At 39.8% G+C, this 20,894-nt stretch overlaps 2 protein-coding genes across 2 annotated transcripts; both read left to right on the top strand.

Moving 5' to 3' along the window:
- Nucleotides 1-299: 299 nt before the first annotated feature.
- On the top strand, nucleotides 300-14,151 carry znf576.1 (zinc finger protein 576, tandem duplicate 1). The gene is made up of 10 exons (XM_084385738.1): nucleotides 300-479; nucleotides 4,116-4,788; nucleotides 5,245-5,766; nucleotides 6,270-9,712; nucleotides 9,843-10,047; nucleotides 10,908-11,066; nucleotides 11,183-11,272; nucleotides 11,360-11,546; nucleotides 11,635-11,842; nucleotides 12,463-14,151. Exons 2-10 carry the CDS (start codon nucleotides 4,176-4,178, stop codon nucleotides 13,702-13,704), a joined length of 6,669 nt encoding a protein of 2,222 aa, XP_084241864.1. The 5' UTR covers nucleotides 300-479; nucleotides 4,116-4,175; the 3' UTR covers nucleotides 13,705-14,151.
- Nucleotides 14,152-14,319: 168 nt separating this feature from the next.
- On the top strand, nucleotides 14,320-19,849 carry znf576.2 (zinc finger protein 576, tandem duplicate 2). Its single transcript, XM_084385896.1, has 5 exons — nucleotides 14,320-14,525; nucleotides 15,281-15,468; nucleotides 15,915-16,030; nucleotides 17,555-17,698; nucleotides 18,373-19,849. The coding sequence occupies exons 2-5, from the start codon at nucleotides 15,324-15,326 to the stop codon at nucleotides 19,159-19,161; spliced, it is 1,194 nt and encodes a 397-aa protein (XP_084242022.1). The 5' UTR covers nucleotides 14,320-14,525; nucleotides 15,281-15,323; the 3' UTR covers nucleotides 19,162-19,849.
- The last annotated feature ends 1,045 nt before the right edge of the window (nucleotides 19,850-20,894 follow it).

The following is a 20,894-nucleotide window of genomic DNA, read 5'->3' on the forward strand; positions in this document are numbered from 1 at the left end:
GTGATAAATCCTATTTGAATATGTGAACTTATTACCAAGCATTACCCATATTGCTGGAAGATATGATACAGTTGTAGAAACACTGCTCAGTTGACAGTGCACAATACATTTTGATAATATGCAAATATTAGATATGCAAAATTCATAAAATGCTTGTATGACCGCAATGTCCAATAAAATCATCCGATATCCACAACATATTCAAATATCTTTAACTTACCTCTACATTGTGCCTCATCAGTGTTTTTTTGTTTTGTTTTCTGAGGAACTAATAAGCTATTTATTTTAAAGACTACAACATTCTATTTTTGTGAACTACAACTCCCACATAGAGTCTCTGCGTGACGTCACACAACCTGCATCCCAGTGTTGTGATATGGCGACCTCGCATAAAGTCCATTAGATAAAGGCGCAACCAATGGGTTATCAAGAAAATACTGCATTGGAAAGATGCTGGGAGAAAGAAAAAAAATAAATCGGTGAGTTTGGGGCTTATATTAGTTAATACAGAGCTATGCAGTCATGCCTTTATGGCTCTGCACACAACCACGCACAGACACGCGCCATATAAGAGGCAGTTTTGCACACAATGGGTTAGAACAGTAAAACCGCATATTAGCGAAACATTGAAGGATATAACCACTGCACGAGTGAGAGTAAACAGCTATTTTCTTGTAGTCGTCTTTATTTCGACTTCCCTTTCATTCGTTGTTCAGTTTAGTTTAACCCTGCACAGTGGGCTGTGTCTCAAAACCTAGTGGTGATGTACCTTCATAGACGGCAGATTTGTGACATCAGTATCCACTTGCACTGGATTATTTGTAGCGTACACCATACCTAGACGACTTCTACATTAATTTGTTACAGTTTGATTGATGTATAGTCCAAAATCACTTTCCGTTGTTTGTATTAGCCTACTCTGCTTGAATGTGTTCCAGAAAGGCTGTCAGTCGGGTCGGGTAGTGGTGGGGATCGTTCATTGACTCTTTCTGTAGGTTACATCAATACAAGAGAACATCTTTTTTTAATCATTGAAACATTAATTCATTAAACCGATTCGATTAAAAACACTGATTAATTTAGGAGTTGATCGTAGATGCAGCCAATCTCAACGTTAAAACGGCATCTTTATTTTTTAGCTCAACTACAGGCTGCGTCCAAAAGCTTAAAAAATGCTGCCTTCGGAGTATGCATTCCAAGGTAGGAAGGCATCAAGGCACGTCCGTATCCAATGTTAGCTTCACTTCCTGTCTCCTGAGATACCTTCATCTGATCGATTTTTGAAGGCAGCATTGATGTATCCTTCGCTGCCTTTGATATCCCACAATCCTGTGCTTTCCATTCCGTGACAGTTTAGCTAAAATTAAAGATGGCATCTGAAAGTCACAGTTGTTGTCAAGTTTATGTAAATGTAAATTTTTGACCAACAGTTTCTACTATTGATGTCATTTCTAGAAAGATATTAATATTGTAGTTATTAAATATTTGCTTGGTTATCACCAAAGGCAAAGCTTGTTGTAGATCATTAGAGGGCACACACACACACACACACACACACAGCAGACAGCGACAGGGAAACTGAGCGCATGTGATCACCTGCATTGTTCTTCTTCAGGTTAACTCATACAGTATATTCGTGAAATTTTTGGGTACTATACGGTTATCCGGACCACACCTATTTCTCACGTGGTCACGTGTGGTCCGGATAACCCGGATTAATTATTTACGTGTGGTGTGGTCCGGATAACCGTATAGTACCTTTTTTTGATTAAGATTAAAATGTCTCCACGATCTGCTTTTGAAGAAATATCGTAGTATCGTGCTACAGTGTGTTATATCAGTTGCAGTTTTGGCGCCTCTGTCCGAACATACTGTACAATGCGACCTACATTCACATCACGTGTTAACGCAGAGGTTGAGTTACATTCACGCGATACTGCAATTCACAAAAGTTCATTATTTGCATGTGCTTTAAAGCCTTGCTGGTTAAAAATTTCATTCGCTTACTGATGCGTTGTTCTAACATGCACTTTTCTGAGCACATACACCCGAAGCACACATCTAAAAGCCTGTCAAACAGCGCCTGGTTACTGGTTCCGTGCCGGTGTGTCCGTGCAGGTGTCCGTCTCGGTGTGTCCGTGCAGGTGTCTGTGTACGTGCAGGTGTCCTTCTCGGTGTCCGTGTTTGTGCCGGTGAACGTGCTGGTGACCGTGCCAATGCCGGTGTCTGTGCCGGTGTCTGTGTTAGTGTGTCCATGTGTCCATGCCCGTGCCGGTGTCTGTGCCGGTGTCCGTGCCAGAGACGGTGATCATGGCTGTGCAGGTGTGTACTTGTTGATGTGTCCGTCCGTGCCGGTTTCCATCCCAGTGTCCGTGCCTGTGTCTGTGCCGTTGTCCATGCCGGAGACGGTGACCATGACCGTGCAGGTGTGTCCATGTTGGTGTGTCTTTGTTGATGTATCCATCCCAGTGACTGTGCCGGTGTCCTCGCAGGAGACGGTGCCGGTGTGTCCGTGTTGGCGCCCATGCCGGTGTCCGTGCAGGAGACCGTGCTGGTGTGTCCGTACCGGTGCTGGTTTCAGTGCCGGTGTCCGTCCAAGTGTACGTGCCGGTGCCCATGCCAGTCTCCGTGCCGGAATGTCCTTGTTAGTGACCATGCCAGTGTCCGTGCCGGAGACGGTGACCATGCCGGTGTTCTTGTCCATGCCGGAGACGGTGACATGCTGGTGTCCGTGTCCGTGCCATAGACGGTGACCTTGCCAGTGTGTCCGTGCCGGTGCTGGTTTCCGTGCCGGTGTCCGTCCAAGTGTACGTGCCGGTACCCATGCCGGTCTCCGTGCCGGAGTGTCCGTGTTGGTGACCATGCCGGTGTCCGTGACCATGCCGTTGTCCGTGTCCATGCGGGTTCTGGTGTCCGTGCAGGTGTGTCCATCCCAGTGTCCGTGCCGGTGTCCGTCAGAGTGTCCGTGCCAGTGTCTGTGCCGGTGTCTGTCCCAGTGTCTGTGCCGGTTTCCGTATTTGTGCCGGTGTCTGTGCTGGTTTCCGTGGCTGTGTCCGTATTGCCAGTGCCGGTGCACAACAGAAGAAAGAAATTTATTTGGGTTTAAATAAAGGCTCCTTAATAACCAAAGTATCCTATAATAGATAGTTTTTTTGTATAAGCTCTGTTTTAAAAGTCCTTTTAAAATTGTTATTGTAAAATGTATATCTGTTGTACTTATTTATAACAACAATTACAACATTACTGTAAATAATTTAACCAAGGCAACATCTGTGGTATTACTTTATCTAAAAAAAGAAAGTGAACAGTGACAGTCAACAGAGAGCTTATATTATATAAAGCTTGAATGATCTGGATTGGTATTGGTCGATCGTGATGACGAGAAAATTAGTTGTCCGTAACAGCTGCAAAAATCCTGATCGGAGTATCCCTAAAATGTATACTTTCAATTTGTGAACTTTATTTAATTGCTTTTTCTCATTATGGGGACCAAGGAGAATGGGGCCTGAAAATAAAAGAATAAATAGTTCATAGGAGAAGGCCCTGTTTCTGAGAGTGAACGACCAGTTGGATGCATAGCCATAGAAAATACAGTAGCAGAGAGAAAGCAGACAGAGGCCATGGCAAGATAAAAGAAACATGCAGATAAAAAGTTTTGACTGACCACTTATGTTTGGTTAATGTTAAATGGATGCTGATGCATGTCATATATAACTGTAATACATTTGTGCAGTTTTGTGCAATTAGTGATTAATGATTATTCACCAAAAAATAATTGTTTATTTAATCAAATGTGAAGCATTTACACTTAAATACATTGTGGGCTTTTTTAGAAAACAGGTGGGCTTAAATTATCTTGTCAAGGTTGAAATAACAAAGCAATTTAATTTAGTCACTTTATGATGTTTAGATGAAAGATTAATATTACAGTCCCACTTTATTAGAAGTGTGTTTAAATATCTTTAAGAAACTTAGTTATGATGACTGGGCTTAATAGACACACTTCCTCTACCATGCTAATGATTAAAGATATTTACATAGTACAATCTATGTACTATGTAACCTATGTACTCTTACCTTCATTAGTTAACCTGCATAATTTCTTTCTATTTTAGGAGAACTTTAGAGATCTGAGTTCAATTGTACATTGAGTTTCACATCAGAAGTTAAGCATCATGGAACATGCTAATGACCCACTCAGTGAACCATCTGCTCCTGAAGCAAATCTGCACAATGAGCACCTTTCACTTTCAGACCACCCGTCTCCTTTGGAAGCACCATTAGATAGTACTGTACATGGAATAGAGGCTACAGAGAGTACAGATCAAACCAGTGGTCTTGAGTTGAAACTGGACCTCTATGTCCCAGCACCACCAATAATTGAACCTATAACCCCCGTTGAGGAAACAGTGGAGCACTGTGCTTTTCCTGTGGCAACACAAGATGACAGCACACAACCTGAAGCCGTTATAGAGGAAACAGATGAAACTGCTGATGTTGAAGGATTGCATTGTGAAAATCAGTCAAGTCTGGCTGAGTCGAGTTCAGATACTGTGACAGAAGTGGAATGTGAGCGTGCATTCAACGAATCTGGCTCATCAGACTCTAATGCTGCAAGTTGTGTGCCTGAAGAGCCCATGAGCTCTAATGAAACACCAAAAATGTGTGCCAACTCTAAATCATCAACTGGAAGTACAGCACACAATGCCGACAGAAAGAACATCCCTCCAAAGAAGGACAAATTTAACCCTCTAAAACTTGACATGGCCAAAGTAATACCTCTCACCTGTAAGTTTTTCAACACTTATGTGTGTTTTCCTAGAAGAGCCATTGTTATGGTCCTCATATATTTATAAATGTATGAAATCAAAATTTATATTGTTTCCTTAATGCACGCTACTGGTCTTATTTTGAAGGATTAAATTGTAAAAAATATATATATATATCACTCTTTCTGTGATTCACTTCTCTCTGCTGCAGTTAGGCCAATCAATTTCAAATCTTTCCCCTCCAATATGCAATGCTCGCTTTTCACAATACGATCAACAACCATTGTATAAAATCAAGTCACAGCTTTTTATTTTTTTATTCAATAGCCATTTTACTTAGAAAACGTCACAATTGCGGTAGTAAAGTCTATAACAAAAGTTTCATGTCTGTTTGAAGTCAAGTACAATTTTGTTTGCTCTAGCTATTTGTTCTTTTCTAACATGCATTGTTTTGTTTTTTCACACTGACTTCTAGCATCCCAGCTCTCACTACAATGCCTAGAATGTCACATCATCTTCAGTGACTCCAAAAGCAAAGATCGGCACCTTAAAATGAGCCACCCTGCAGAATATCAGCAGAGCATGCTGGGAGATGTTCTCTTTACATGCTATGTTTGTGATCAGCATTTCACCTCCTCCACAGAGCTCATGGCCCATCAACGCACACACACTGGTAACGAGCGGTTCAAGTGCCCGTTCTGTAGTGAGGCCTTCTACCAATCCTGTGAGCTAACAAGTCACAAAAAAAAAATTCACTACAGCAAACATGGATACACCTGCTCAGAGTGTGACAAGCCTTTCAAAACCTTTACTTTGCTCAGATACCACCAACGGGTACACACAGCGGAAAAGCCGTATGTTTGTTCACACAAACACTGTGGTAAAAAGTTTTCTGCATCCAAGTCTCTTCAGAACCACTTAGAAAAACATCACAAAGAAGATACCAAAGGTGACCAGACAAATGCTTCAACCACCACAAAGAAAAAGAGAACTAAAGGTAAATGACCAAAACATTCAGTGTGTCATTCATTCAGTCGTATTTTAATTTAATATTGAAAGTATAAAAATGTGAAAAACCTTTTTCGTTTTTTTTATTTTTATTTTTATTTTTTTACAAAAAACAAGAATTCAGTTTGATTTTTCATTTAGGGGTAGAAAAATGAATAAACCGTTTGAATATTTGATCTCGGCACATGGGCAGGAATAAATCGCCCCTGTCCTCTGATTGGTCAGCCGAAGATCAAACCGTGCCATCATCAATTGTTCCTCAGTTCTGCGCAGCAGAATAGCTGTACAGATTCTTAACGCGGTTATTGCAACTACAATTCACCTTTTTCTCATCAAACAACCAGACTAATGAACCGTACCGGGGCAGAGCCTAGACAGGGCTGCTAATAATACTTTTCTTTCAGCAAAACATGATTAGAAGGATTGTGAAATGAGAATGTTGCTGTGCTGACCATTTGATTTATTTATGCTTTTAATTTTGTTTTTCTGCAGGAGCAAATGAGCGAAAATTCCCATGCTCACAGTGCGATGCAGTCTTCAAGACTTCTAAAGCACATCTTCTTCACATCAAAAATAATCACTCTCAAGAGTCACAAAGTAGCACTGTGTTGGTGCCACAACCTAAACCACCTGGACTTACTATGACACAGACAGCAAATGGACAACCACAGACTCTGCTCATTGAGACCCTCGGACCAGCACCACCGCAAATGGACAAGCTGGATGCTGAGCAAATTAAAAGACTAATTGAGAAACTTGGAAATGTACAGAAAGTAAATCAGTTGGTTATATTGCCTTTGCAGCCACAAAGCTTTGGGTTACTCCATCCACAACCATCAATGCAACCATTACATGTGAATTTTACTCAATCAACCATTCAGCCAACATTATGTGAACAATCTGACACAGGCCCATCAAAAGCAGAGCAAATGAACCTCCAAGTGTCAGCAGAGATGGAAGATTTGCAACAAAAGGAAACTGTTCTGTCACAAGAGGAAACCATTATTTCATCAGAAAACTCAGAGAACCAAGTTGCACCTGTTAAACTGACACAAACAGAGGCCCAAATGCAAATGGATGAAATTCACCTTGAACTTATACCAATACAAACTGAAACTTCGGTTATCCTGGATCAAACACCTTTACAGTATGAAGCGTCACAGAATGACTCGGCTCATGAACTGTCACATGCAGCAGAGGACCATATTCCAGAAACAAACAGTGAACCACATTTAATTCCTCAACCTGAAACAGCTAATTCTCATCAGAGGACAATGGAAAAGGACAATGTTCCGGTCGACACAGTAATGCCTGAGGAGACAGTTACCAATGCAGAGACAGCATGTCCTACTAAAATTCAAGATTCAATAGACTTGTCAGTGGAATCAAACTCACAGGTAGTGAGTGAACAGGGTGATTTAAGCAAATTAATTAAGCCTCTAGAACTTAAGCAATTCCAAGCTCAAAAGGACCAAGTTGAGTCAGAGAAAGAACCATCCATGATGGAACCACAATCTCAGCCGGATTCCCTCAACACTGTGCAGAACAACATCTTAATTGACCTTCAACAAAGCTCTGTGCCAACACCAAACCAGACTAGAGACAATTTACAGGATTGCCCTTTTGTTCAGAAGAAAATTCCAACAAAGAAAAAAAGATCTAAGAAACAATTGGCTGACAAACTAGAGACTAAGGAAGCAAGTAAAGTATGTGATGCCCAGGTAGCATCTACCAAGAAAATCAATACTTCATCAAAAGTGATTACTAAGAAAAAAGAAAAGACAAAAAACAAAAAGCTTGTTGTTAAATTTGGACCAAGCGAGAAGAAAAAATCCACTAAACCGAAGGTAATAAAAACATCTAAACCCAAACAAAAACAGAACCAGCAAATTAGTGATCAAAATCAAGTGCCTATTTTGTCTCAGCATGACAATAAATTGGATTTTAACCAAAAAGTGCAAAAAGATAAAGTAAAGGGGGTTGAAAGTCCTTCAGGAGTAGCAGTGAAGTTAGTGGGTCAAATTAATAATGCAACAACAGACACTGTTTTGATGGCACCAGAAGCAGCACAACAAGGGAAACTTCAGAAGAGAAAAATTAAGAATCAGAACAATTTGCTCAAGAATGCACAGTCTATCCAGGAGGTCCAACGAGATGAAACACTGGTACCTGTGCGAAAGAAAAAGAAGCAGGGTAAAACACCTGAAGACGATTGTCCCAAGAAACCCAAGGTTAGAAAGACCCAAAATAATAATTTTCAGAAGAATTGCCAAAAATTACCAAAGCATAAGGTCACAAAGGCAAAATCCAGACCTGATGTTTCAGACGTGCCTCACATAGAGAAACAAGCTCTGCTCTTATTAAAAGGCCACAAGCAGCCTCAGCTGAAGGTACACAAATTGGATGCTACTGAACTTGAGAAATCACCCCCAAGCAAATACAATAAAAAGGTACTGCAAAAAACAAAAAAAGCACCTAGGAAACCCTTGAATGTAGAGCACCAAAAGAAAGCAAAATCAGTTCAAAATAAATTGGTGGAGTATCACGGAGAGCCCTTGTCTTTTGAAATGTCCTCTGTTGAGAACAGCCATGGTTCTGTGTCTGCAAAGCCCAAAATTGTACGGAAACGCAAAGCGCCTACAAAAATAGACCAGGAAATTGCATTGAGCCCTCCATATTCTCAACTTACTCTTGGGTGCCAGGATTGTGGGAAGACATTCTCAGAAGTGTCTGCTTTACAGGAACACATGGCGGCCTGGCACTCCGCTGGAAAGGAGGCTTTCCCCGATGAGACAATTGTTGTTGTTAAAAAACGAGTCATGAGACCTGGTCCTAATGAAAAGCGTATTTCACCTAATGTCTTTGAAATTCAGGTTGCAACAGATTGGGATATGGAGTCTGAGGTGGGGGAGATTGTGGGAGAAAGACTATCATTCCCAGCATTAAGTCCATCTCCTTCTTTGACACTTGCTTCTGGTGGTGTTGAAGGAAAGCATCAAGAAGGAGACAAATATATTGAAGGAATTGTTCCTGAACCTGAGCAACCTCCTGAGAAAAATCCTTTAGAAGTTTGCGAGATCCCTTCACAGATGTCTACCCCAGCCTTAGTCAAAAGTATCGTGCCCCAGGAGCTACCTGAAAATGCTAATGAGAGTGTGTCAGAAAAAGAACAGAGCAATGAGGTTGGGACCATCACAGAAACTTCTTACACTGAACTGGAGGAAGAAATTAAAGAAGAACTGCCAATAGGTGTCAATTTAGTCATGATTGGAGACCAAAATGAGGACGAGAACCATACCACTCAGATAAATAACATTTCAGGTGTCTCTCAAGAGCATGAAAATGAAGAAAGCAATCCAAGTCCTCAGACTCAAGAGTCTGCAAGAGATGCTGATGAAGTATTAACTCAGAAAGTTCTTACTGAACCAGAGATAAAGCAAGAAGAAGAGGAGGTACTTGTACGGAGAGTTGATGATCAGAAAAGAGTGATGGGAGGACATTCTGTGAAAAGGGGTAAGAAAGGAGTTGGAAGAAACCAGGGCAAGAGACCGGTTGGAAGAAGAACAAGCACAGAAAACAAAAGTAAAAAGGACATTGAAGGAAATAAGGATCCACAAGAATGCCAAGTGCTCTATCATATGTGTGTACTTGATACTCCAGAGAGAAAGAACAAAGAAACGGACAGAAATGGAGTCAATGCCTCTGAAACTTGTCAACCATCGTCTTCTGAGGAGGCTCCTGAGGAACAGGTAGTTTTTGAGTTGGACTCTGTTACCACAAGTGTAATGGACATTGTGAACTCTGAAGATGGATCATTCGAGACATCTAGAGAGCTGGTTAGAGACGGCAGCTCTCCTGGAATCATATTGGAAAAATACTTGACAGCACGTGAGAGAAATATGGAAAATCCAAACACCCTGAGTCAGATTAGACGGGTGAGGGTTTCTGCTTGTTTTTCAGACTTTTTAGATGTTGTCCTTCAACATTTGAATAATAACTTTTAAACCCCTTATATATTGTGTCATGTTAAGTATTGTATGTGTGTATTGTGTATTCTCATTAAAGGCAAACTCCAAGTTGGATGCCAATAAAGTGACTTCAGCTTACACACCTTCTGACATGAAAATAGAAGAACGTTCTTCAAATTTGGCTCAGAGTTGTTCGATGCGTGGAGTACAGATGTTTATTGTGAAAGCAGAAGACCACTTGACTACGAATGAGATGTTTCAGGCACTCCAGCCTACAGATCCTCACCGCGTTGCATGTCAAGGTCAGTTTTAACTAAATGATTAGACCTTAATTATTTGTTAGTCTCTGTTCTAATACAGCAGTATCAAGAAAATACATTTTTACCAGATGTTATCTGGTGCAGCTTGTTTGCAAATGTTTGCCTATAGCTGAGTTTCCACCGAAATTACCCGGAACAATTTGTCCCAGGAACTTTTTTACTAGGAACTTTTTTTCCCCCAGACCTGTTTCCATGCGGTCTAAAGTACCGTGAAGATTAGGCAAATAGTCCGGTGACATAGGATTGGGCGCGACTTTACAGTTCCCACTGGATTTCATCCTCTGAATTTAAGCTTAATTAAGCCTGAACCTCGTCATTGGTCCATTGGTCGTATTTTTTAAACTCCATTGTTGATTAGAATAGCAGACGACTGTTACGGCACGCACCGCAACAGATGGTAGTTGAATAAAATACTGCGTGGAGTCAACCAATCAAAATGCGGCATGAACTCAACCAATCAGCATGTTCAGCGCCCAAGTCCCACCCCTGAAAGTTCCTGAACTTCGAAAAAGTACTACCTTGCGAGCAGGGACTTTCGGAGGGGGAAATATTTACTCAGAAGTCAGAACTTCATTTAGACCCTGGTTCCTGTGGTGTAAACACACCAAGTACCACCCCAAAGTTCCCAGTTTCTGGGGAAAGTTCCTGCGGAGGAAACACGGCTTATTTAAACCTTATTCATATTACTTTGATGTTACATACAACATTATTACTGTTTGTTTTCTTTCTTTTTTAATTTTTTTTGATAATACAACCGTATCATTTTTTACTAAATGTATTCTCATGAACCGTTTCTGCAACATTTTGTCTATTTAAAAAAAATTGTTTTATTCCTCTTGCAGATAAGAACAGAGATGGGACCTCTTCTGACTCTCATGTAGTGCCCTTGCAGACCTACAGCAAGCAATGTATATTTTATCCTGTTAAGGAGGAAGAGCGAGAACATTTAGTGGAGCCTCCTCATGCAGAACATGCATGCTTAGATTCGGGGGAGCTTGCAGGTGGGGGACAAAATACTGGATTTTATAAGATGTATTTAAATAATTTAATTTGGAATTATTTGCAGTATCAAATTCATTTGTTTTGGATGTTATCACTGATCAGTCGTAATACATAGGGGCTTCATCTGGAATTGAAGAATGTAAGGAAATCAGGGTGGATTCGGTACAAATGGACATGCAACATCTGCACACAAACTCTGAAGAGGGTAAATAAAAGAATAGCCAGGTTAATGCTTTGATGTGTGGTCTGTTCTGTGAGCTCAGTTTGAGAATGTGCTATATTGTCTTTGTAGGTGATGTTAGTGCTGAACAGCAGAGAACCCAGAGCTTTCTAGAATTTCTCTCTGATAATTCAGACACAGATGATGCCGATAATGTCCATTCTGAACCAGAAGCTGAAACCATTGTGATGTCCTGTTACCATGGAATACAGTGTAATGATACAGTACATCAAAAGGGCACAGAGAGATGTGGCAGAACGTGAGTGTTGTTGGCATAACATAAGATACTAGGTATGCCGAAATGCTGCCATCAATCTTTAAAAGCTGTGTTTTTATCTCTTCTTTAGAACCATGGGTGCCTCTCCAACAAGGCACACAGAACCAGAAAGACAGCTCAACTGGAAGCCCATTAACTATTTTAATCAGTATTTTAGTTTGGACACATGGAATGAAATTTCTGTCTGTACAAGGGAAACATCAAAACTGGCAAACCCTGTCACAGAAAAAGAGGTTGCACAGTATGTGGGAATCCACATTGCAATGGGAACTCTGAAGGTTAGTCCTAACACAAGGGCATGACAACATCTGATAAATGGATAATTCTCAAAAGATGATGACAAACATTTTCCTTGACATTTTAGTCATGGAAAAAAGATTTCAAATACGTGTAATATGAATGGATTTGACTTTATATTGTTTTGCACATTTTTACTGCTATTATGTGAATTTGTCAAATGCCTTGAACAAAAACATTGCCCCTACATGGTAAATGATTTAGTTATTTATTGCTCATTTTATTTTCCTGGGTTAAGCATCAGTGCAAGGTTTAAAAGTGTGCATATATATAAACAATGCTTGTCTCTTGATTGTATTTATTTGTCATGACGAATGTTAAAAAAAAAAAAAGTTGTGGAAAATATATTTCCAAGTTCAGATTCTAAAATGGTGATGTTAAAAAATATTTACATAATTGTTTTTCATATGGTTCATTTAAATGTAATTTTAAAATATTCCATATGTAAATATATATTAATATATGGATGATATATATAATAATATTTTTTTTTTTTAATTGTCATATCAGTGGTGTCACCATCTTATTGTTATCTTATTGTATCTTATGGTTACTTTTTCATAAACTAAACTGAGACTCCCTCTGTTTTCCTACCACAAAGTTCCCCAGCACAAAGCTCTACTGGGAAGACTGCACACGAGTACCTCTGATCTCCGATGCCATGACGGCTTCAAGATTCTGTGAGCTCACTCGTAAAGTAAAGCTGGCCAGTTCTGGTGGAGATTCCATGGAGATGAGTAACGATCAGCAGTCTGAACAAAGTAATCAAGACCAGCCTGGACAGAGTAATGAAGTGCACAGTAATGAGGAGGCACATAATTGTGCAAACTCAAAGGCAGATAATTTGTGGAAGGTAATGCCATTGATTAGAAGAGTTCAAGTCGGTTGTCGGGCACTGAAGCGAAATGGAAGCTATGGGGTCGACCAGTACCCCCTTCCTTTTCAAAGACACCCAACCCATTCATTACTTCACACAGTTGTCATAAGTGGTGGAGGGTTGGTTGTGGACTTCAACTTGAGTGCAGATGACTCCAATAGAGAAAATGTAGTGGAGAAAATGGTCTCTAGGGGTAAAGACAGAAATGAAGGGATGGTGTTTCTTTGCAAACCAGAGCTTTCCACACCTTCTATGCTAGAGCATCTTTTAGAGGCGGGTGTGCAAAGCGCTGGCAAGGTTGGTGGGGCAAGAGGGCAAATAGGTGACGAGTTTGTGAGCTCAGATGGAAAACTCAAACTTTTCAGATGTCATCATGGCTTTATCCTTTCTGCAGTGGTAAAGGAGAAGCCGCGCTCAACATCTCTTGTCAGTGGCTTTGAGCGAGCGATTAAAGCTGCGAATCTTAACCGTGACTTGAGAAGTCTTTATCGCACTCCATGCACAAACTCAGCAATCAGTGGTTGGCCACATTCTGTTCTCTGGGACTTGATCGATCTGGTGTTGGTAAATGCATGGATACAGTATAAGCAAGATTACAGTCATATTACAGATCTGTTATCACTTATGGCATTTCGTTTGGAGGTGGCCAAAGCACTGATTCTCTCCAGTGGCTTTGATGCTCAAGACTCATCACCCCCCTGCCCTCCTGCTCCCAAACTACATGGCCCAGATACAAACTCAAGACCTTCTCAGGTTCTTGAGAGCCCTTTGCCGGATGTACACACACGGTACGATGGCTTTGGCCACTGGCCAGAGCAGCTAGCAGAGGGCGAGGAGGCCAGGAAGTGTAGATTTGGAGGCTGTGAGAGAACATCACGTGTACGTTGTCTCAAATGCTGTGTGTTCCTGTGCATTTCTCGAAACCACAACTGTTTCCTGAAGTTTCACAGTCAGGGGTCTTCATGAGGATTACATGCTGTGAACATTTAAACTATAACATTTACTCATTTACATAAATAAGATGGTTAATTGTTAAGTTATTGCTTACCATGACTCATGACAAAGCATGAGCCACCTATATCTATTCTTGTCCAGGTTGTGTAGTTGTTACACAATTAAACCCATTTGGATGTATAATGAATGTTTTATTGTGATTGTTATATCTTCTTTTTATGTAGATACTTTTAAGATTTAAGTATCATCTTTTTATGAATAGTATTTTATTGTATTTTACACCTAGCAAACAGTAGATCATGTCCTATGAATTATTTACTTTTTATTTCCTAAAAAGGAAAGGTTCATGTTTAGAATGTGATGTTTTCATTTCATAATTCATTACTATGGTTCCTGCTCATTGTGCATTGCGAAATCATCTTCAATTTATTTGTGTGAAATAAAAGCTTTTAAATTTTATAGTATGGGCTCAATCTTCTTGTGATAACCTAAACACTTTAATGCATTTAAATATGTAACAATATAGATTATAGTATATTTATTATCATTGCATATTATGCAATTATTTTACATGCGGGCTACAAAATTAACAATAGTATCTAATTTTAGAAGCAATTGACTTATTTTGCATGGCAAACAAGGCATTTCGATACCTGTTCTGCTTTTTCATGAACACAATGGAAAGTACAGCGGACGCCTTGGCACGTGATGCAGGGTTTTTTCCAGTCTAGCTAGCAGCGGGTCACTGACTACACGTTTGCGCCCCCTTTATTTTCATATGTATGTCTGGCTTATGCCTTTTCCCTCCAGACAAAAAGGTTATTCTCTTTCGGGTAAGAATTCTGCTGAATAATTTTTTAAAGACCCAGATTTAAATAACTTAAAATATAAATATTTCCCTCTTTTGGGCTTTGTTTTATACGGCTTTGGCTAGCGAACTTGGTTTTTACTCTACAACAAGTTTAACCTCGAACTCATCAGCCTGCTAATGTTAATAGCCGCTTGATAAATAAGAAAAGCTTTGCGCCGTTTAAACCGCTAAAGTTTCGTTTTGGCTGATATCGGCGCATTGGTAGCGGGACTAATTTCAATATATTAAGTAATGAGCTTGTTAGCTACATAGCATTGGTTCAGTTTGCAGATGATAAAGGCCAATGTAGGCCTCGTTAGCCGGTAGCATGTAGCTTAGCATAGCTTAGTTAATGCGAACAAACGGTAGGCGGCTCTAAAACGCACGATTGAAGACGTTCGGTATCCTAACACTGTTTTCTAAAATGAAACTATTTTTTTTATATTATGGACAAATATTCTTGGACTGCTGTGATTGTTAAGTTCTTAGTGCGTGTAGGCAAATGTATCTTATTTTAAGCTTGCCCGCTATGTTCTGTGTTTTAATGGCTCAGTTGACTTGTACAACTTCATTCTGAAAGCTGAAGTACGTAGAAACAGTTAAATTACGTTCTTACGTTGTTTATTAATTTGAGTGGCACTTTTTAAATGGGTGATGGCATTTTGTGATGTATGCACATTAGTATGTTTATACCCTATATATTTGTATATTTACTAGACTATCGTCTCTTCGTTACAGTGAAATTTACAGCAGGTGTATATTGAATCCTTAAGCCCTCATTATGGACTCTGACATACTGAACATAGAGGAGATAGTAATGGGCGGTGGAGAGACTGCTGCCCCTGCTGAACTGCCCCCTGAGAAGACAGAGGTTGCCTACACCACCTCCATTCAGAACCGTGCACCACCTCCTATCATTCAGTCATGTAAGTGTAATGGGAAATCATTGATTTTGTACTGGAATCAGTTATGGAAAGATGTCCCTCCATCTTTTAAATGCATGTTTCTAATTTGTACCTGTTGCAGTGAGTGTTATGCCAGTTTTCAAATAGTGTAATGGTGAATGGTGTCCTAGCATTTTGATTTAAAATCAGGGATAGAATCATTTACTTTCAAGTCTTGGGAAGTAAGATTACTAAAAAAGAAAAGAAAGAAAGGACATGATTACTAAAATATTCCAGGATCCAGATATTACTGGATTAATGTTATCTTGTTATGCTTATCACACTCCTAAATCCTTTCTTTTCTTTTTTTAAGTTATACTACGTTTAGATTTTTTTTTGTCTTAATGTTACACTAGGTATACACCTTTTGTAATTGGCATTGCCTTCCATAGCGATGTTTAAATTTGTCGTTCTCTCTGTGTATTTAGACCAGCATGAAAGCCTGCAGTGTTTCCAGTGTTTTATTACTTTCTGCAACTCAAAAGCCAAGGAAAGGCACATGAAGAAGAGTCATCGGGAAGAATACAAACAGCAACTTCAGCAGGTTAGTAGTGAACCATTACCTTGATAGCACAGAAGCACATATCTGATTATTTGGGATTCAGTCATTTACAACATTCACAGTTTGATTTTGGGGGAACTGTTTCTGAGTTTTTCTTCACCAGTAGACCAGATACCAGATTTTGTCTGTCAAAATGACTGAAAGTACTTTAAATGATCAGTTAATGTTATTAAATTACATAAATGTATTTGGTTTAATCTACTTTACTATTACCAAGTGGTTTTGTTTCAGACATTATGATGTCAGCTTTATTTGACAGACTTAGCAAACTGAATGCTGTGAGATTGCCACCAGGTGAAATAGATGCTTTTTCAGAGGAAGGAGTAGTTATTTGCACTAGGGATGCACCGAAATGAAAATTCTTGGCCGAAACCGAAAACCGAAAAAGAGGAAACCAAGGCCGAAAACCGAAACACCGAAAGAAATGATGCCAATTATTAGTACCATTGCATTTATGGCTATGACTGTGTACTAACTTTACTAAAATCAATGCATTGCAATTGCATAAATTAATATTAAAGTTTCAAAGAATAAATCAATACAAATTTTATGCAAATATTTATTTAGCACATTGCAAAGTATAAAATTAAATGTTTAACTTGACCCCACTCATGTGTACATTAAATAATAATGTAAAAGCCTACTGGCCTGCAGAAAGGTTTGAAAATGAAATGTTCTCTCATAAAAACATAGTGCATTTAGGTCAATACTGCCATAGCCCTTAATAATATCTGCAGCTATATGCTCATGGACGTGAGTTGCAAAAACCATAAACAGCTAAGGTAAACACACACACCTCTGAGAAATGACGGCTGCTCTGCACACACACGCAAGGTCTCTCGCTCCCTCTCTCTGTTGCGCGCGCTACGTATGCGCGCTCATGCTCGCTCGCGATTCCGGGAGATTTAAACTAATTTGCGGGCATCAGGGAGCCGCTATCAATACGCGGGAGACTCCCTGAACTTTCGCAAGACTTGGGATGTCTGTGTTTTGAAAATCGCTGTCCATGGGTCACTCTCAGATATATTGAAATACGTCCACACCGCAGATATGTTGCTTCAGACAAGCACGTGCAGGTCGCGGTATCTGCTGTTTGCATCATCACAACATTTCGGCCGTATTGTTTCGGTGATAAAAGTCTTTCGGCCGAAAACCGAAAATGCACTTTTGGGCCATTTTCGGCCGAAAATTTTCGGTGGCCGAATATTCGGTGCATCCCTAATTTGCACTGTGCTTCTCTTTTATTTTTAACATAGTGGATGGATGCAATATAACTGTTGTTTGAGTCCATGTAGTTTGTTGTAGTGATGTATGATTTGCAAAAGAATTATGCCGCCATATATCTATTTTAATTTATTCAATAGACTAATAAAAATAACATAAACTTAGCAGGTACTTCTGCAAAAATCTGAATCTGTTTTTTTTTTTTGTTCATTCAAACATATTAAAATTATTTTGATTCGAAAAGGATGCATGTTCACATACCTGTTGCCTTTGCATCAACAGTGTGATACTCTGTTCACATGCTACGTGTGTGATCGAACCTTCCCCTCTTCTGAGGAGCTGACACAACATCAGTCGACCCACAACAAGGAGGACAAGCCCTTCAAATGTGCACACTGTCAAGAAAGCTTCCGCACATTCTCAGAGGTGAGATGAGGTTTACATTAATTGGAACTGAAAATGCTTGAACGACTCTCTTATATATTTCACATATTTTTTATTAAATGTTGTCCATTTGTTTTGTAGTATAAAGTATAAAAGTATCTTAAAGGGTTAGTTCTCTCAAAAAAAATTAAAATCCTGTCACCGTCATGTCGTTCCAAAACCGTAAGACTTTCATTCATCTTCGGTACACAAATGAAGATATTTTTGATGAAATCTTAGAGCTTTCTGGCCCTCATTCGACAGCTACACAACTACCACTATGACACTTCAAAAAGTTCATAAAGAGATTGTAAAACTAATCCATGTGATTTAAACGGTTTAGTCTCAAGATTTTCTGAAGAGAAACTCTTAATATGATGAACAGATTTAATTTAGGCTTTTATTCACATATAAACACTGATCAGCGAACATAAACAGAAGCTCAACCGTGCTACGTAACACATGAGAATGAACCTCATTGGTTCTTGTGGAAGCTCAAATGTGCTACGTAACACATGAGAATGAACCTCATTGGTTCTAGCACGTCAAGCGAACATACTTGGGCAACTATGTACTGTTGATTTACACGTGCCATGCTTATATTTGGATTTTGTATAATTGTAAATGTAAGCCTATGTTTAATAACAATTCAACATGCATTACTTTCTTTCCACAAGTTAACAACGCATCGACGGCAGGTATGCCCTGAACGTCAGTTTGTGTGCAAAGAATGCAACGAGACGTTTCGAAGCCCTGGACTTTTGCGCAACCATCGTTTGGCCCAGCACCCCGTGCCCCTGGATGAAGAAGAGGCAGAGGATCCCACAAAGACCTACCGGTGTGGTAAATGTGGTAGGGGGTTTGAAGAGGAGGCAGAGCTCCTGCAACATCAGGAGAACCACGCAGGTGACCGGCACTGCAACGGTAGCGCTGCCGTCAAACGTCGAGGGAGACCGCCGAAAACTGAGGCCACAGCTGCCAGTGAAAAGAAACTGAAGCGAAAGAAGGAGGAAGAGGCAGAGGAGCCTGAGGAAACCAACAATTCAGAAGACGCTTCTGCAACACCAGCCACAGCTGAATCGAAGACAGGAGGAAGACGAGGACGCCCAGCCAAATCTACCCAGGGGCTCAAGGCAGAAGATGATGAAGCAGAAAATGATGACAAGAAAGCTGTTCCTCAGCCGGCCCGGCAGATCCCTTGCACTGAATGTGATCTCACTTTTGCCTCCCTGGCGCAACTTCGAGCACATAAGAAAGAGAAGCACACGCAGCGGAAGCCTCACCCTTGTGAAGAGTGTGAGGAGAGTTTTAACCGACCTGCGCAGCTGGAGGCCCACATGGCAAGGGCACATAGTGCTGGTCGGTACACCTGCCCCACATGTGGGAAAAGCTTTGGCAGAGAAAGTAACCTGAAGGCTCATCAACAGAGCCATGGAAAAGAAGAGAAGCCAGTCGGAAAGAGATAATTTAGTTCGGGAGAATTTTGAGGGTCTATGTTATCAGAAGACGAATTCGATTTTTTAAAATTTTGTGTATAGAAATGTAGGTGGGGACAGGGTTCACTTTAGATTTGAAGTTGTAACATAGTGGGGATCCTTCAACTGTGTGACACTCGAGATCAACACAATGTGAACGTCATTTGAAAACTGGAAACCCAGAGGGTAGTGTGTTCACAGTTAACTAATGGTATCCATGTTTGGGTGCCTCATTGTATCTTGACGTCTGTACATAGCTTTGGCATGGCAGTAAAACAAGGATTCATACCACGACTGAATTCTCAATTGTAGGGATAACCATGTTGTAACTAATACCATCAAGAGAAACCCACAGAAAAGCCTTATTATATTGTCTAAGGCTTCACATTGTTGTTTTATTTCTTTTCTCTCTCTTTTTTTAATTTTAAAGTTTTTTCTATGAATATGATGTGTTATTGTTTTTACATTATTTTTAGAAGTGTGTACAATGGTGAGTGGAAATATTTACTAAATGAATGTTTTCTGATGAAATCTGGCTAAATTTTATTTCAAACGTTTTCATTTTCTACTGGGATGATTTGACATTTGACTTGAACTTAAATGTTACCCACAACTAAGACAGGTCTCTGAGTGAAGTAAATGTCTGAATAATTAATTGAAAATATTAATTGTCATCTGATTTTTTTCTGTGTTGCTATTAATTATTTGCACACTACAGCATTTGCACTTGTGAAACCAATGGTCAAGCTGGTTTGTTTCAAGTTGAACAATATCTATATAGATATCAGCAGATATCTAATATCTAGATCAGCAGATATAGAACAGATATGGATATCTGCACTACTGATCATTCATGGAGAACAGTGGAGATATCTAAAACTGCAGACCAAAACTTTCCCTGTCGTTGCGGTTCCAGACCAGTCAATCTTTGGTTAGCAAGCTCAGCATACTTCCACTAAGTGTTTAAGGTTGTTTGATGAGCTAGAACATGATATCTGCACAACACGTTACGTTTATTATCCGGCATTGAGCAAAGTGCATATGATTTTCGTGACACCGGAAATACGTATCATCTTCCTGTGAGCGAAATATTTTGGTTACCAAAGTTAATTAATTTAAAATGGAAACTAGACTAAGATCATTTTCATAAAGAATTAGAATGCCTAAAAGTTAAGTGGCTTTTTGCACGAGCAACCAGGTAGGGGAAAAAAATCCACAATGAATTTCTTTCGCGTTTTAGTAGAAAAAAAACAACATCATGAGGCTGCGAGCACCTCAAAGACAGGTTGATTCAGAAACCCCACATCTAAACCTGTTTGTATGCAGCATTTTAATTCTGGTAAATATTTGGTCTGTGCTGAACTAATATGAATTGGTGAACAACTCGATCTGATCTCACCACGAGGGGCGGTGAAGTATTTCATTTTTAGAGGTCGACATTGCGCAAATCAATAAATAAGTTAAATATAATGTAGAATAATAAATTATGACACCAACAATTCAGACTATCTATTTGAAAAGCAGAGGAAAGCAATGGACTGAGAGAGACGACATAATAACATAAAAGTTCTGCCAGCCAGAATATGTGTCTTGTTCTTTGGTGTTAATTATAAACGCAAAAATGGTTCAGTCAGATCCGAAACGAAGCCACGCCCCACACATGCGTTGCAGACCTAGTAGAAGGAGAAAATGTGCACGTATATAATAATAATTTCTGCCCTTTC

Source organism: Rutilus rutilus (assembly GCF_951802725.1).
Source record: "Rutilus rutilus genome assembly, chromosome: 17".
Classification (NCBI taxonomy): Eukaryota; Metazoa; Chordata; class Actinopteri; order Cypriniformes; family Leuciscidae; genus Rutilus; species Rutilus rutilus.

Bases quoted from the DNA above. Each gene is read 5' to 3' on its own strand.
- znf576.1 (XM_084385738.1), top strand. From the start codon at position 4,176: ATGGAACATGCTAATGACCCACTCAGTGAACCATCTGCTCCTGAAGCA. The intron at 4,789-5,244 runs GTAAGTTTTTCA...ACTGACTTCTAG, and splicing joins CAAAGTAATACCTCTCACCT to CATCCCAGCTCTCACTACAA. The intron at 11,067-11,182 runs GTGGGGGACAAA...CGTAATACATAG, and splicing joins AGATTCGGGGGAGCTTGCAG to GGGCTTCATCTGGAATTGAA.
- znf576.2 (XM_084385896.1), top strand. From the start codon at position 15,324: ATGGACTCTGACATACTGAACATAGAGGAGATAGTAATGGGCGGTGGA. The intron at 15,469-15,914 runs GTAAGTGTAATG...CTGTGTATTTAG, and splicing joins ACCTCCTATCATTCAGTCAT to ACCAGCATGAAAGCCTGCAG. The intron at 16,031-17,554 runs GTTAGTAGTGAA...TTGCATCAACAG, and splicing joins ACAAACAGCAACTTCAGCAG to TGTGATACTCTGTTCACATG.